This window comes from Rattus rattus, chromosome 11 (assembly GCF_011064425.1).
Source record: "Rattus rattus isolate New Zealand chromosome 11, Rrattus_CSIRO_v1, whole genome shotgun sequence".
NCBI lineage: Eukaryota > Metazoa > Chordata > Mammalia > Rodentia > Muridae > Rattus > Rattus rattus.
The window spans coordinates 72,420,950-72,438,860 of record NC_046164.1 but is presented as its reverse complement, the minus strand read 5'-3'; the positions used below and the strand labels follow the sequence as shown (position 1 = coordinate 72,438,860).

Sequence of the window (17,911 nt, the reverse complement as noted above, 5' to 3'; positions counted from 1 at the left end):
AGCAGGCTAGGCCATCATACATCAATCATTAATCAAGTAATGTCCCCCAGACTTGCCATAGGCCAGTGTGATGGTTTGTATATGCTCACCTCAGGGAGTGGCACTGTTAGAAAGTGTGGCCTTGTTGGAGTAGGTGTGTGGGTCTGGGATTTAAGACCCTCATCTGCCTGGAAGCCAGTCTCTAACATCCTTCAGATGAAGATATAGCACTCTCAACTCCTGCACCATGCCTGTCTGGATGCTGCCATGTTCCTGCCTTGATGATAATGGACTGAACCTCTGAACCTGTAAGCCAGCCCCAATGAAATGTTGCCCTTAAAAGAGATTCTCTCTCTTTTAGATTGATTGATTGTATATGAGTACACTGTAGCTGTCTTTAGACACACCAGATCCCATCACAGATGGTTGTGAGCCACCATACGGTTGCTGGGAATTGAACTCAGGACCTCTGGAAAAGCAGTCAGTGCTCTTAACCACTGAGCCATCTCTCCAGCCCAAGAAATTCCCTCTTAAATGACTCTAGCTTGTGTCAAGTTGACAAAACTCTAGCCAGTAATAGGAGTTTTGTGCATGCAGAGGTGGGGTGTGTGTGTGTGTGTGTGTGTGTGTGTGTGTGTGTGTGTGTGTGTGTGTGAGAATTTTACCTGGTGTAGTAGCTCATGCCTTTAATCCTAGACAGGCAGATCTCTGTGAGAGACTAGATTTAGTCTGGTCCATTTAGTTAGTTCCTGGCCAGCCAGGGCTACATAGACCTGTCTTAAAAATTAAACAACAACAAGACCTCTAAAATTTCATTCACAATTTCATGTGAATGGTTCTTAGTCTGCTTGCTTTCCTTTTTGTTTGGTTGAAATATGAAGATACAGAATTTGAACGAATTCCCTTATTTTTCTGACTATTAATAAGTGGGCTGCTGAGGTGGATTAGTGGCTAAAGGACCCTGCTGCCGAACTTATGACCCAGATTCAATCCCCATGTCCCCTGTGATGGTGGAAGAAAATGCTGACCTCCACAAGTCACATGTGGCAGGTGTACCCACACGCACTCACATGTAGGATGATGTCATCATGTAGGTGTAGGCAGGTACAAGATAGAGTGAGGTCTGTCATTGGATGAGAAGGAAGGATGGGCGGGAGAAAAGTTTTAGAGAGAGGAGGAGGCTGGAGGAGGCGGGGAAGCAGCGGAGAGAACATGGAAGCTGATAAGATTCTTCTCTGCACATTTACAGAATGTTATGAATATTCATAAGGGATGGATGTGTACAGGGCTTTGTGTGTCTAGATGAGCAAACTATATATTATCAATTGGATCAGAGGTTATTGTGATGTGCGTTCTTTCATGTGGCGATTTAAGTTCAATAGCGTATGTGGTGGCTGGAGACATGTGTATGGTGCCTTGGGAACTAGATGGGTAGAGAGATTGCAGCCAGGCTCAGAGAGAAGCCATCAGCAGTGTGATAGGGGATGGAGCAGAGTGGGTGAGAGGCTTTGCTGACCGAGATGAAGATATCTACCAGATATCTTGGGGCACTATGGTGCCTGATCTAGTGCAGGGTAAAAGACAGAATTTATTTTATTATAATTTTACAGCAACACTCACATATATACTTAAATAATAGTAACAAACAATTTAAATATAGTATTTACTGGGGTCAAAGTGGAAAGTACAACTGAGTGGAGTTGGGGTACCCTATGGCCATCAAGGTGACCCAGCTGGAAAAGGCATCTGTCACCACTCCTGATGACCTGAGTTCAACCCTCCACACCCATGTGGTAAAAGGAAAGAACTAGCTCCCAAAAGTTGTCTTTTGACTTTCCCGTGCACGCTATGGCATGGACTCCCATACAGTATGCATAGAATAAGCCAATGTAATTTTAAAACACTTTCACTCTGTGTGGTAGTACACATCTTTTATTCTAGCACTTGGAAGGCAGAGGCACGTGGAGTTCTGTGAGTTCAAGGTCAGCCAGGGCTACCATAGTGAGATCCTGTTTAAAATTTTTTTTGAGGTTTTATGTGTATGAATGTTTTCCCACATGTGTACCCCATGTATGCAGTGCTCTCAGAGGTCAGAAGGAAAGCACAGGTTCTCTGAGCCAGTATGTGGGGACTGGGGACTTAACCTCGGCTCTTGTAGAATGGCCAGTGTTTTAGTAGCTGAAACATCTCTTTAGCTTACCAATTTTTTTAACGCTTAAGAATTTTGACCATAATTCTATTTTTCCTGAGACTACCATGGGTGATATTTTTGTCATTTTTTTTCTTCTATCCTTTCACCTTTTTTTTTTTTTTTTTTTTTTTTTTTTTTTTTTTCTTTTTTTTGGAGCTGGGGACCGAACCCAGGGCCTTGCCCTTTCTAGGCAAGCACTCTACCACTGAGCCAAATCCCCAACCCCCTCCTTTCACCTTTTTCTAATCATAGAGTATATTCAACTTTGTATACAAGGTTCTTTTGGATTTTATTTTGAGATGGGGCTAGCCTCATGTAGGGAGGGGTTAGCCTCAAACCTGCTTTGTAGTTGGAGATAATCTTGAAAAATATAATGCGTCTACCTCTTTTTTTTTTTTTTTTTTTTTTTTTTTTTGGAGCTGGGGACCAAACCCCAACCCCTATGTGTCTACCTCTTAAGAGCTGTGCGGTTACAGGCATATGTCCCATTCCTGACATTTATATAGTTTTGCTTCATGGCAGAGTTTTGTTTAGGCTGGCCTCAAATTTATGCTCCTTCCTGCCTCCTTAGTGTTGAGCTTATAGGCTTATACTTCCACACCAAGTCTTTGTGTTTTGTTTTGTTTTAGTCATTTGTTTTTACTTCGTGTGCATTGGTGTTTTGCCTGCCTTTACGTCCGTGTGAGGATGTCAGATTTCCTGGAAGTGGAGTTACAGGCTGTGACTGCAGTGTGGTTGCTGGGAATTGAACCCAGGTTCTCTAGAAGAACAGCCAGTGCTCTTGACAGCTGAGCCGTCTCTGCAGCCCCTCACCACCAGCTTTTTGTAAACAGTTTTGCATCTTACTTTTTCACTTTCCATTATATCATAAGTAAAATTCTCATGTAATTAAATCTCTGTGGAAATACAATCTATGTTTAACAGACTGGAATCAGAGAGAGGGCTAGGAGTTCAGTGGCAGAGCACTTTTTTCCATGTATGAGGCTGTAGGTCAGAGACCCAGGGTGAACCCAGCATTGTATAATAAAGTTGTTTGTTTTTAGTGTTCATGGATGTGTGTATATCCATATGCATGTTCCTGTGTGTAGGTGTATATGCTTGCGTGTGGAGGCCAGATAAAAACCTGTGTGTCCTTCTCAGGAATATAATCTACCACCTTTCATACAGGGACTCTCATCAAGCTCGACCTCAACAAGTAGGCTAGGCTAACCGGCCAGAGAGCCTCAGGGGTCCTTCCATCTCAACTTCCTCAGTGCAGGAGTTATATGTGTATAGTACCACTATGCCCAACATTTTTATGTAGTTTTTAGAGATCAATCTAAGGTCCTCAAGTTTGTGGACCTTAGCAACACTGTCAACTGAGGTACTTTCTAAATGCCCCTCACCTCCTTTTTAAATACAGTGCGGTGGGATGGCTCTGGGAGCACATGCTTATAATTCTAGTACTCAAGAGGCAAGGACAGGAGGATCACTGCAAGTTCCAGACCAGACAGGGTGACGTAGCAAGACCCTGTCTCAAACAAAACAAAACAAAACGAAAGGTAGTGTAATGGACAGTGTAACATCACATAGTGGAATCTACCATTTGAGTATACCCGTTTACCTAGCTAGAGTAGGAGGGAGCTAGATGGGGAGAGAATCATTAAAATCGTGGCCATTTTGGGTAGGGGTTCAGGTTATGGACCCCAGTTTGGAATATGAGCAAGCAGGCTAAGGGGTAAGGAATCCGGTGAATCTAAGGTCTTCCTCCCTGCTCTGTCCTAGCTTTTGGTTCCTTACCATTCCGTAGGCTCCTTCTACACTCAATTTGGCACAGTGACTTGAACACCTGTCTGTTGTGCTGTGTCTGTATCCTCCTCTGCCCTCACATGTTCTGCAGTCCTATCAATGCCAAGCAGGCTGGGTTGCCTTGTTTACTTCTCATTGTCACCCTTAGGCTGGAACCCTTATATCTGTATCCGTAATGTCTGGCAAATAATGAGATCTTCTTTATAAATCTGAGAAGGCAGGGTAGGGTCGCCTACACAGGGAGAGTATAAGGACTCAAGAACAGGACCAGTGTATCTTCTCAGCTTTCCCCGTCTTTCTGGACCTAAAAGATCATGCTTGTCTTTGATCCTGTATTTGGGGCCAGGTCTTCTGAGGGCTATTTGGGACTTAAACATCATTTAGACTCTTGGATTTTGTAGCTGGTTAATGTGTATCCCAAATTCCACTCAGCCTGCTTGTTTGTTTCCACTCAGCCTTCTGTGCCTGTGAGGTAGACATTCTTGGAATGTGGGTCTCATCTGTCTGCACGTGGTCTGTCAGCGGCCTGAGCATCAGTGTAGACAGGCTCAGACATGCCATGGCTCCCTGCTGAGAGTTCCCATGTGAACATGTGTCACAGTAACAAGCCCTTTGCTGGGACCATGCCCAGATTTGTAATTTGCATATTGAAGATTGGGACTTTTTGTATCTCTGTACACCTTGGCCTAGGGATCTTTAGAGTTGTACAAGGTATAGGAGGTGGAATATAGTCAGTTGTAGAGTGCTTGCCTGGCATGCCCAAGAACTGGATTTTGTCCTCAGGAACAGTGGGAGTGGGGCATTAAGAAGAATCACATAAGCCAGGTGTGGTTGTCCAGGCCTTTAATCTCCCAATTTAGGAGGCAGAGGCAGAGGCAGAGGCAGTCAGATCTCTGAGTTGGAGGCCAGGCTGTTCTACAGAGCAAGTTCCAGGACAGCTAGGGACACACAGAGAAACCGTGTCTCAGACAAACAAACAACAGAGGGAGCACATAAGACAGATGTTGGATTCCAGGATCCCTCCGGTTCTCTAAGAAGTGAACACAGGAATGAGAGTCAGGTCATTGATGGTTGCTGCAAGGAGAGTCAGCTCTTATATTCTCTCACTGTTAAGTTCCTCAGAGTAAGCAGGTGAGAACTGAGGGTGCGGGCTTGGTCACCTCTAAGCTCTGCATTCCTAATTGGATTGCAGATCTGCCTTGGTCCTGAAGCACCACTTGTGTCACCCTAGACATCTCCACTTGAGGAGTGCTTTTAATAAATGATCATTTGGGAAAAGGTTGTGTTCAGGTTTCTTTTGTTAAGATGAAGCCCAATGACAAAAAGCAACTTGGAGCCATAAAAGAGTTTTTTAGCCTTATTTCCACATCACAGTTCATCATTGAAGGAAGTTGAGGTAACATCAGTCACTGATTAAGAAAATGCCCTATAGAGCTGTCTACATCCATCACCGGGGTATTTTCTTTTCTTTTCTTTTTTTTTTTTTTTTTTTTTGGTTTTTTTTTTCGGAGCTGGGGACCGAACCTAGGGCCTTTTTCTTCCTAGGCAAGTGCTCTACCACTGAGCTAAATCCCCAACCCCTATTTTCTTGTTTAGGTTCTGTCTTGTTAAATGACTCTTAACTTTTGTCAAATTAAAATAAGCAAACAAGAAAACAAGCAAAAGGGGCTGGAGAGATGGCTCAGCGGTTAAGAGCACTGACTGCTCTTCCAGAGGTCCTGAGTTCAAACACAGCAACCACATGGTGGCTCACAACCATCTGTAATGGGATCTGATGCCCTCTTCTGGTGTGTCTGAAGACAGCGACAGTGTACTCATATATATTAAATAAATAAATCTTAGAAAAAAGGAAAGAAAACAAACAAAAACAGCCCACACAGAGGTGCTAGGTGTTGTTTTGTTTTTATTATTGTTGGTTTTGTTTGTTTTAAGAAAAACAGTATAACTTAGGTAATTTTGATGGAGTCCTTATGAAGGATCCTTACAATTTAATATATGCTTTTAGCTCATCTGCTAAATTCCAGAGCCTTAGCTTGGCACTGCTCGTCTTTGTGTGGCTCCACTCGGTAGCAGTAAATGTGGCGTGTGTTTGTCAGTGGAGAGTCGTTAGCTGCAGGAATGTCTGAATGAATGAATGAATGGCGGGTTTGTTCCATATTTCATTAAGAAAGCACACACATCATAGCCCTGAGTTTGTGGGCAAAGACAGCATATCACCTCATAAAGCTACATGTTAGCGGGGGTAGCATAAAAAATGTAGAGGGCGGAGCTGGATAGATGGTTCAGTGGTTAAGAGCACTGGCCTCCCCTCCAGAGGACCTGGGTTTGATTCCCTACTACCCATATGGCAGCTCATGCCCTCTTTTGTCCTCTGCAGGCAGACAGACATATATGCAAGCAAAATACATACTTTACATTTAAATGTAGAGTGGGCTTGGAGAAATGTCTCCATGGTTAATGGTACTTACTGTTCTTCAGAAAACCCAGGTGGTTCCCAGCACCCAATACTGTAGCTCACATCCATCTATAAGAAGGTAAAATGTGTTTATATCATATTAGAAACTCTGAATGTGGCACTGTGTGGTATCTGGCTTTGGCAAGTCCTTTAACTTCCCTGACTTGATGCTCTCATCTGTAAAATAAGTGAGAGTCAGAAGCAGTAACAGATGTGAACCTGCAATGTGCTTCAGGTGAAGAATAAGGAATGGCTGGGTACAGTGGCACATGCCATTAGTCCCAGCACTGGGGAAGCTGAGGTAGAAGGATCACTTAAGCCCGGAAGTTCTAGACCTGCCACAGTGAGGTTGCTATGTTGGTTAGGTAGAGTCTAAGCTCTATAGGGACCAAGACTGATTTTAGCATCTCAGCAAGGTGTAGACTGTATTTCCTTTTTTTTTTTTTTTTTTTTTTTTTTTTTGGGGCTGGGGGCCGAACCCAGGGCCTGGGTCTTGCTGGGCAAGTGTTCTACCGTGGGGCTAAATCCCCAACCCCTGTATTTCCTTCTTATTCTAGGTAGAAGTCTAGTGTCTGAGCCCACCAGGACCTATGTTTTCTGGCCACTGTCCTAGTCCTACAAGTCCCATGAGACTGTGGCTACATTCTTTTGTCCTGTAGGTGCTCAGCAGATAGCCCTAAAGGGATGCTAGTCATCTCTTTTTGCACATGGGGTTAGGGAGGAGGTAGAGGAGAGGCTTCATAGATGAGTACGTGGCTTTGGAACCTAGGATTGCAAAGGGGTTTGTGAGCAGCCAGCCTGGCAGTTAGCCGTAACCAGTCATGCGCACTTGTACTCACTCATTCAGCAGTTATCTGAGTGCCTACTGGGATGAGGCCCAGAGAAGGGAATCAGGATAAGAGTGGTGTGGTATGTTCAGAGTTGTCATGTATAAGCCTGTCCTAGTTGCTACGTGGCTGCTACACCCTGCAAACTCTCAGCTGGCCTGTTGCTGTTTCCTGACTATTCCTACTGTAACATCTATCTTTACCCCAGTTTTCCCAACATGCCTGTGAGTGGTAGCATGAGCCACGCAGAGCCTTGCTGGATCCAGGTAGGTAGGAAGGTTCGTCACAAGTGGTGCATATGTGGCAATAGCCCCTCCCACACATTGATTTGCCCTAGATCACTGATCTGGGTAGCCCTGTGCTTACTTTTCATGGGACAAAAGAAATGAGTTAGTTTATATAACCTGGGTTGACCTCAGACTTATTTGTAGCCAAGAATGTCCTTGAACTTGAGATCCTCCTGCTTCTATCTCCCGAGTTTTGAGATTATAGGTATATACCAATATGCCTGATTTTAAATGGTGCTGGAAATCCAGTGTTTCATGCATGCAAACTGTGCTACATCCCAGTTGCAGAGAAAGGAAATTTAAACCATGGTCAGTCAGTATTAGAGTTGAAGCTTGGATTTGGAGCTTTTCGGGATTGGGGAAAATGTAGATATTCTAAGTACTACTATACTGATTTCAAAAGCAATATATTAAAAATGTGACACATCTGGGCATGGTGATACATGTCTTTAATCCCAGCCCCAAGGAGGCAGAGGCAGGTGGGTCTGTGAGTTTGAGACTGGCCTGGTCTACATCATGAGTTCCAGGTCAGCAGGGATGCACAGTGAGACCCTGTCTGAAACAAATTAATTAAAACATTTTTTAAAGATTTATTTTATATATATATATGAGTGCAGTGTCTTCAGACACCAGAAGACAGCATCAGTTCCCATTACAGATGGTTGTGAGCCACCATGTGGTTGCTGGGAATTGAACTCAGGACCTCTGGTAGAGCAGTCAGCGCTCTTAACCACTGAGCCATCTCTCCAACCTAATTAAAACTTTTAAAGAAACTTTATATTAATTATATAAATTAACTGTATAACTTTGGAGGACTTAGGAACTATGTCATTACTACCAATCCCATATGTAGAAACTTAGTTATATAAGTGTGTATATTTTTTTCACATCTAAAAATTTTCTAGGGGCTGGAGAGAGATCATGGCGGTTAAGAGTACCTGCTGCTCTTGTAGAGGATCTTAGTTCAAGTCCAGTACTGGAATGTAGCTTACAACCATCTATAACTCATGTCCCGGGGACCCATCACCCTCTCTGGCCTCTGCAGGCTTTGTATCATGTAGGTGGGGACACACACACATACACATACACATACACACACATACACATCCATACACACACACACGGGGGGGGCAGGCAAAATATTCACGCACATAAATAAAAATTAAGGTTAAAAATTTTTTGAAGATACTTCCTAAACTTTGTGATTGTAACACATGTACTACACATTTTACAGCCTCCTTTTAAAAAAGTTATTGTAAAAGTAATAACAGGCTTGTTATGCATTAAAATAATAGTTCAATATCAGAAGCGCGTGATACATTAGTGCTGCCTACTAGACATTTTATATGTGTGTGCATGTATAAATTTTAAAAAGTTCATAAATATATTTTTTTGGCAACTTGACTTTTAAAAATTACTTTTATTAGGGAAAGTTTCAAAATAATACATAAAAATAGAACACAGTGCAATCATAACACATCATTTATTTCTAATGGTCAACTTGTTTGTTCTTGTTTCACTTTTTACTCCCCTGACCCCTACCCAGTGTGTGTACCTAGTCTGGCCAGGGAGCTCTGGGAAATCTGCTGCCCTGGGACACCACACCTGGCTTTTTGTGTGGGTGCTGGGAACCCAAGCTTAGATCTTCAAATTTCAACAAGAAACATTTTACTGACTGAATCATCTCCCTAGCCTCATTCTGGAATATTTTAAACCTGTTCTTTAATAAAAGGGTGTGTGTGTGTGTGTGTGTGTGTGTGTGTGTGTGTGTGTGTGTGTGTATGTGTGTGTGTATGTATGTGAGTGTCCCTCCTCTGGAGCTATCTACCTTGCTTTTTGATTAAGAGTCTCTCATTGGTTGGCCTAGAGTTGGCCTGATTAGACTGAATTGGCTGCCAACCAGCCCCAGGGATCCCTCTCAGCATTATGATTACAAATGTGTCCCACTATGCCTGACCTTTTATGTAGGGTCTGCATTCCAAACTCAGGCCTTAATGTTTGCACAGCAGCACTTTCTGACTGAGACACTGCTCCAGCTTGATGGTAATTTTTTAAAGTTACATAATAAGATCATACCCAACAAAATTCACAGTAATTCTTCCAACATTAAACAATAAATGAGCATTAGTAGTACACAGAAAATGAAGTAAATCTCAGAAAGAATTTTTTTTCCAACAAGGAAATACTGGGGCTTGGGGATGTGTATTGCTCAGTGATGGAGTGCTTAGTGTTGAACTAGCATTGTGAGGGCCTACATTTACTCCCTAGCAACACACACACACACACACACACACACACACACACACACACACACACACACACACACAGAGAGAGAGAGAGAGAGAGAGAGAGAGAGATGAAAGAGGAGAAAGAAGAAACTCTCCACCTCTACCATAGAGAATGTCTTGGAACTGAGGCTAGCAAGACACTGCCACTGTCAGCAACCAGCTGCCCTTCTGGGACATCACGTAAAATGATGTAACTGAGTGAAAAAGTGGAGGAGAGCTGGCCTTTCTCCCTGCTCAAGTCGCTAAGCTGCAGTTGTAGTGAGAGATGCTCATGAGTCCCAAGCTCTAAGTCTGTTCTGTGAAGACGAGAGGAAGGCTCCTTGGTGTAAGAAAACCAGCTTTGGGGACTTGGATCTTTTTTCACTTGGAAGCTGAAATCAAGGTGATCTGGTACCCCAGTGGTGAGTCCTCATTTTATATAGGAGAAAAGCATGGCTAGGAAAAGTGTGGTTCCTAGCAGGCTGGAGGCTGGGCAGAGTTGAAGCTTCAGTTCTCTGTGGTAGCCACCCGGTACTCCTGCTTCTAACTCCTGAGCTAATGAGGGGCTACTGCAGGTGCTTAATGCACTCAGAGTTCCTGGGTGTGCCTTGTGTGGGTCTCATTGCCTTTGCTTGGTTTCTTTGATTTGAAAGTGGTGGTCAACAATATGTTTTCACTGGCAATTGCTGACCAGCCTTCTATGGCGATGTGGTGATTTGAATACAAATAGTGTGCCATGAGTCCTGGTCTCAAACTCACACTAATCACACAGCCTGCTAACTCAGTCTGCAGTTTCCTGAGATGATCAGGGCTACCCAGAGCGTGAGTGCTAGACGACTTTGGGATGTATGGGATCACTGGCATAAATTTTTTTTTAAAGTGTGTTGATAAATTTAAACAAAATAAGGTAAGTGGTATCCAGCTGACAGAAAGTACTAAAGACCATCATCTGGCCGCTTCAAGCTTCCTAATCTTTCCCAGTCATAGTAATTTCTTTATAATCTGCCATATACCAGTCATAGTCTTAAGTACATTCTGTTCTCCTAATCAACATAAATTGTCCAAAATTAAAAGATAGTGTGGGGGGGTTGGGGATTTGGCTCAGTGGTAGAGCGCTTGCCTAGGAAGTGCAAGGCCCTGGGTTCGGTCCCCAGCTCCGAAAAAAAGAACCAAAAAAAAAAAAAAAAAAAAGATAGTGTGGCAGTTCAATTTAATATTTAGTGGAACATATATTTACTATCTGGTATGGTTAATATGGGAAAATAGAAATAGAAATGGGAGAGTTGTGTTGAAAACCTTCTAGGGTTGGGGATTTAGCTCAGCGGTAGAGCGCTTGCCTAGCAAGCACAAGGCCCTGGGTTCGGTCCCCAGCTCCGAAAAAAAAAAAAAAAAAAAAAAAAAGAAAACCTTCTAGAGTTTGCCCTGCAGTTTTGCAGTTTGTGTTTTATGAGATGTGTTTTGGGCCATGTCCATGAATAACATGAGAAGTGCATAGTCCCACAGCTTCTGTCCCTGTGGCCTTCTGGGAAATCTGCTTCCAAATTCAACCCTAGAGTTTATAGCTGAGAGAAGATGGAGGTATTGGCCTGGAAGTTGAGGGAAGTAGGCTGCAGCAGTGGACAATCAAGTGCTTTCTTCTGCCTTCCAGGATTGTCTTGAGAATCTTCGCTGAAAGCTTTTCTGGCAAGCAGCTATGGCCAGTAAAGGGCCCTCGGCCTCTGCATCCACTGAGAATTCCAGTGCAGGGGGGCCCAGTGGCAGCAGCAATGGCACTGGTGAGAGTGGAGGGCAGGACAGCACCTTCGAATGCAACATATGTCTGGACACAGCCAAGGACGCTGTCATTAGCCTGTGTGGCCACCTTTTCTGGTGAGTACCTTTCCTGCTATCTCTGTGGACACCCTACCGAGTTTGAAAGCTCATGGCTCTGGGCAGATGTTTCACTTTGGACAGAAGGTGTTTTAGCATAGATGTCTCACTCGTTTTCACTCCTGATGTCTCACTCGTTTTCACTCCTGATGTCTCACTCGTTTTCACTCAGACCCAGGGACAAGAAGCCTCAGTTTCCATCCAAGCTCCACTGATGAAGGTCTGGGTAACCTTGGGCAAATTTCGTTTTCACTTTGGCTATCTTCCCATCTCTCCAGGAGTAAGGCCATTTTGTGAGCATGTACTGTCACTTGAGCAAGACTTGCTTGCTGTGTTGAGCCTACAGACAGTATTGCATAGTGGTTTTGAGCAAGGACTGTAGAGCCAGACTTCCTCCTCTCAGATCTTAACTCTGCCACTTCCCTAGTGGATGACCTTAGACGGTGTGTACGGCACTCTGCCTCTTTTTTTTACAGGCTTATTTCTATTAAATGACCCCAAATAGTAAGCATGTTAAAAGAGCACACAGCACGTGTAATTGTTCTATGTTTTATGTGTATGTTGTGAAGTGAAGCAGCTAGGTCAGTGTCCTAGTCTCAGTGCTTACAGAAACCTGCTGTCACCGAGAACTTCGGTGGATGTTGAGTGGTGGTTGTTTTTTCTTTCAGGATGTTAGCCTAACTTTGAAGGGTAGAAAGAAATCTTGAATGGAGAGGGGAAATAGTGACAAATAAAATTAAGGGCCCAAGCCACCCCAGAGCAGGCAGTTTCTAGAGATGGGCATGTGTGCTGTCAGCTCATCTGAGTCCCTGAGGCCATTGTCCCCCTCAGCCAAACCCCGGATGGGATGTTAGGAAGCAAGAACCGTTGTGGAGGGATGAGCCAGATCTCAAACCCAGGGGACATGGGCCAGATTAATATTTTTGTGCAGGAATGTGGTGAAGAAAGAAGTAGTTGAGAGAGTTTAGGTTCTCAGCAATAAAAAAGGTGAATTTATTGATGAATTAGTAGACGAGCGCAGAGGTTTCGGTCTTTGAGATTTCTTTTGCCCTAATTGTTGTTTTGTGTAGATGAAAGCGACAGACGAGAGAGGAGGAACACTGTTGAAAAGGGCAGATTTAAAGCAGTATTTGTCTGCACTGCAGCGTGTCTTTAACAAGTCCTTTTCCTCTGTCTGCGTGCTCTGCTCCATAGAACAGGATGGTTGTACCTCCTGGTGGCCATCCGGTGACAAGAAAAAATAAAATCAACTCAGCCACTCTGACACACAGTAATTGCTTCATAGGGAGGAGCCGTCATCATTATTTTTGTTTGTTTGGGCTTTGAGACAGGGTCACTGTGTAGACCAGGATGACCTTAAAATGTCAACACTTCTCTTGCCTCTGTATCTGGAATCCTGTCTTTATTACAGTCCTAAGCCTTGCTCTGAAGGTCGTTTACTCATTATTTAACCCATAGCACTTGAACAAGCTCTAGTGGGGTCCTGTCGTTCTTTGAGATGCCCTCTGGAGAGGTCACAGGGCCCCAGAAGCTTAGGGTTGGGAAATGAGCATTTCCTGCATTTAGCTGTGTGTGAAGTTAGCCTTGTTCAGGGTTGAGAGAAGCACTGTCTTCTTAGGCCATGGTTTTACTCATCTAGAAAAGACACATGATGTGTGAGAGACGCCATGACTGCCACATGGTAAGTTGTAGTAGATGTTTGTTGACTTTCTTAATAAGAAAAGAAAGAAATACTAAAAACCTGGGATTGAGGACTCTCCCTTCCGTGCTATAATGCCATGCTTTTAGGCAGCAGTAAATATTGAGCTTTTAGTCCTGACGTAAGTTACATGTTTCTGAACCTTGGCTTCCTCCTTTGAAAAACGAGACCCTGGAACCAGAGCTATGGTTCCATCTGTAATCCTAGCACCCAAAAGGGAGCTGAGGAGGTAACTCGGTGGTGAGAGCGCTCCTTGCCCTTCCAGTGGACCCAGATTTGATCCTTAGAACCCACATTATAGCTTCCAACTAACTGTAACGCCATTTCCAGGGGATACAACCACCTATGGCTTCCGTGGACAACTGGTACACATGTGGTCCATAGCCATACATGTAAGAGACACTCAAACCTATAAAAATAAACAAATAAACTTAATGTCCTGAAGTCTGAGGCAGCAAATCAGGAGTCTGAAGCCAGTTTGGGCTATATGGTGAAACCCTGTATTTACATAAATATTTTAATTTAAAAAGAGAAAAAAAGGAAGAAATGTTGGCAGCAGCTCTGTAAGATAGAGGTAACCTTTCCTGAGTAGCCTTTCCATCTTTCCCATTACAAAGAAGATTTGAGTAGGCCTAGTCTTTCAAGCCACTTCCTGCTAGAAGAGCAGTTTGTTAAATTGGATCTGAAATAATAGGAAACCTGTATGTCACCTGTGAGCCAGAGAAGGCCATGACCCACCTGATGCAGTGCATGTTGTGCACATATGTATGTGTGTGTGCTTGTATGCTGTCACATGTTACATGGCAGTGCTGACTTTTCTTACAGAGAATACTTGACTTAGAAACCTTCAGAGACTATAATATCTGAAGGACTAACCTATGATAAATTGTGCTTGGTTGGTTTGGTTTTGAGGGGAAGGGTTCCTTTAAAGTGGGGTTCTGGCTGGAGAATGGAATCGTGTCTCTACTCTCTTGGTTCTCCTGCAGGTTTAGCTTTTTCTTGTCTATTTTGTTCTTTAATTTTGTTGTTGTTTCAAGACAGGGTCTTCTAGAGCCTAGGCTGTAAATTCCATCTCACTGTGTAGTTGAGGATGACCTTGAACTCCCTCCCGAGTGCTGGATGCCAGATGTGTGCCTCCATACCTTTTCCTATATGTGATGCCAGTAATTCATGGGAAGCCTCACTATACTCCAGTTATCCCCTTTTAATGTCCCTTCTCTACTCGTGGAGTGTCTCTGCTAATGAAAGCATTTTTCTCCTTCCTCCTGCTTTCCTTCCTGATGATTGGCCGCCCTGGGGACTCTGTAGTTGGCCGTGTTTACATCAGGTAAGATGTACTTCATTTTACTTTGTCTTTCATCAGCTAGAGTTGCACAAGACAGCCCTGGTCTCAGGGGACTGCTGTCAGAAACTGCAATCTCCCTCGCTTCTGCGCTCAGTTGCCCTTTTTATGCACCTGTCTGCTGACCGGTATTTGATGTAATAAGGAGGTCTTTCCATATCTGAATTAGTCCTGGGTCTGCCAATAATAGCCATATAGGCTTATGGCCACAACTTGCCTGTGTCCCTATGACTCGTTTGCACATGGGTGGACTTGATAGTGTTAGCTTCCTTTTTTTGTTGTTTGTTTGTTTCAAGACAAGATCGAATGTACCCCAAGTATATCCCACACTCACTATGTAGTTAAGGATGCTGCCTCAGAGTGCTGGGGCTGTAGATGTGCATCCCAATGCCTACTTCATGTAATGCTGGGAACCCAGGATGTCTTACTTGCTAAACAATTGATCTGCTAAGTCACATCCTCACCTATTAGATCATTTTTTGTTTCTGAGCTCTTACATTTATAAAAAGATAACTTCTGGGCTGGAGTGCTTACTGCTCTTGCAGAGGGGCCAATTTCAGTGCCTAGCACCTGTAACTCTAGCTCCAGGGGCTCCAACACTTGTGGGAGTACACACACACACACACACACACACACACACACACACACACACCAAGATAAAATTAAATCTTGAAGAAATAAAAAGGTAGCTCCTTTCTTATCAGTGCACCTCTGTCCTGAAAGGTCTTAGATTGTTGAGAAGACAGTAAGCCTTTTTGGTGTGAATTGGATAGCTTTTGCCGAGGAGGAAAGCCTTGTTTTAATGTATTATGAAAACCAGTGTTCACTAAGAACTGAGCCCGACATTGGCAACTGGAACAGGTGAACAGTCATAGCCAGATGGCCATTTCCATGGGCGTCAGAGTGCAGCGTCACACTCCTAGGTGGCTTAGAGGGTGTGGGGAGGGCAGGGACTAGTCTGCTGTTTCCTCATAGGGGAAGAAGAAGGAACTAGGGATGAGCAGTCTGACTCACATGAACTTGAGAATAGATTTGCTAGAACGTATCAGTGTGAGCGTTAGGAGATCGTGTGACTTAGGTTTTAGAGCTATTGGCAGGTAGGGAGTGTAGGATGTAAAGTCATGAAATGCTGCTATTTCTGTATGTCTGAAGTCGTTGACTCATGCTCATTTATTAAACTTTTTAATCTTCATAGCTAGAGATGCAGTTTACATCCAAAAATATATTGGGGGCTGGGCATAATTCATCCACAGTGTGTGTACTGACGATGTGCAAGGCTCTGAGTTTACTCCCTAGTACTGAAAATAAATAAAGGCTGAGAAAATATACATAAGACACCCCCAGTGCCCAGAAAGAGGTCACAGGTTAGGCATGGCAACATACTTCTGTAATCCTTGTATTGAGGAAGCAAAGGACGTGAGGATTAAGGATAGTCCAGCGTCATCTTCAGATACATGAGACTTTGCTTCAAAAAAAAAAAAGAAATACACGTGTAACACTTTAGATAACGAGCAAACTCTATCCCTTAACACAGTACAAGTGACCAAAAAATGATTAATGCAGCCAGGTGCTGATGTCAGGTTATACCATTTTTGGGGAAAATGCTGTAAAAATGAGAAGTTGGGAATGGAGGGACAGCTCAGCAGTTAATAACATGTACTGCTCTTCCGAAGGGACCCAAGTTCAGTTCCCAGTACCCATATTCACAGCTTCCTGTAACTCCAGCTCTAGCTTCCTCTTCAGGCCTCCGAGGGCACATATATTTGTTTGCATATACCCTCTCCCTCTACTGACATATACATAATTAAAAACTAGATATGTTTTTAAGAAAACTGAGAAATCACAGAAAGAAAACTGAGGTAATGGATAATTTGATTGATCCTGAAAGTAAAGTTCCGTTCACACCAGGAGCCTGCCAGTAGCCTCGGGCTTGCAGCTCCTTCTGCACTGTCCCCGGAGAGTAACCGAGAGAGAAACTTGTTTAATTACTGTTATTTAAAGGCAATTTTGATTTTATCCCCAGTAAATATTTTTCAATGCTAGAAACAGAAATTAGATTATGGTTCCTAAATGTTCCCACCTCAGGCTACTTCTCCTGGTGTTTCCCACAGTAAGGACAGGGCAGCTTTGGTTCATTCTTGTGTTGTCTCTCACTCGCAGTGGTTGGAGACTAGACCTAACAGACAAGTATGTCCAGTTTGTAAAGCGGGAATCAGCCGGGACAAGGTCATCCCACTCTATGGCAGAGGCAGCACTGGACAGCAGGATCCCAGGTAAAGACTCGCTTTGTCTGATAGCCATGTCCCACTCGGATGGAATGTTATTTGCTTCTTCTTAGCACTCTAACCCTACCTTTAGTTTGGTGTTTGTTGATGGCTGCTTGGTTTTGAGGCATTTTGACAGACGTGAGAGTCACCTGGGAAGGGTGAGGCCTGAAAGTAGAAGAGCCAGGCTTACCACTTGCTGCTGGCCCATGTTCAGTAGGCGCTCAGTGTCATCTGCCAGCAAGCTAAAGCCGTGCAGTGTTGTGAAAGCACTTTCCACAGCCTGGGAAGGGAGTGTGCCCAAGGGCTGGCTTTGCTGCACCAGCGCATGTGAGTCTAGGAAGAGGGAATTGGGAATCTGGATGGCTTTGTGGGGACTGGGATTTCAGAAATGGAGACGTAGGTGGCCCTTTTGACCTGGCACCCGGAGCTTTCCAGAAAAAATGTCTTACTGTCTAGCCCTTCACCTGACTCCACATCTCTTGTCTACCAGACATACAGAACTTCTCTTAAAGAGTTTGTTCTATCACACTTGTCGCACTTGAGTTTGCTCTGAGAGCAAAAGTACTCTCCCTGGTCCCACTCAGACTACACCCTGCTTCCTGCAGCCTTTTCTTGATTCCTGACCTTCTTTTATGAAAGCCTTAAAGTCCCCTCCCTGAGGTGATCGATCTTTGTTCTCTGTGTGAATTGCCCTCACCCATATTCCATCACACACACTAATCCTCCCACCCTGTATTGTGACTGCTTGTATCTCTGTTGAAATCGTCATCATCTCAAGAGTGGGAACTGTCACCAGTACCAGTAATGATTGCATTCTGCCTCGTGCCTAATGTGAAATAAACTCAGTCAGTCTGTCAGGAGGGTCTGAGACCTAGAGGCAAAAGTAAAAGATAGCATGGGGAACTAGCCTAAGAGTAATGAAGGCCACACTGAAATTGAT

General features: G+C 43.8%; 1 protein-coding gene across 2 annotated transcripts in view; it reads left to right on the top strand.

Annotated features, from left to right (window-relative positions):
- Rnf185 (ring finger protein 185) overlaps nucleotides 1-17,911 on the top strand; it is a 36,159-nt gene that overhangs the window by 9,469 nt on the left and 8,779 nt on the right. For both annotated transcript variants that reach the window (XM_032916376.1, XM_032916377.1), the window contains exons 2-4: nucleotides 11,443-11,663; nucleotides 14,671-14,689; nucleotides 16,865-16,977. In XM_032916376.1, the coding sequence (XP_032772267.1) occupies nucleotides 11,488-11,663; nucleotides 14,671-14,689; nucleotides 16,865-16,977 (308 nt within the window). In that variant the 5' untranslated portion in view covers nucleotides 11,443-11,487. The remainder of the gene's footprint in view (nucleotides 1-11,442; nucleotides 11,664-14,670; nucleotides 14,690-16,864; nucleotides 16,978-17,911) is intronic.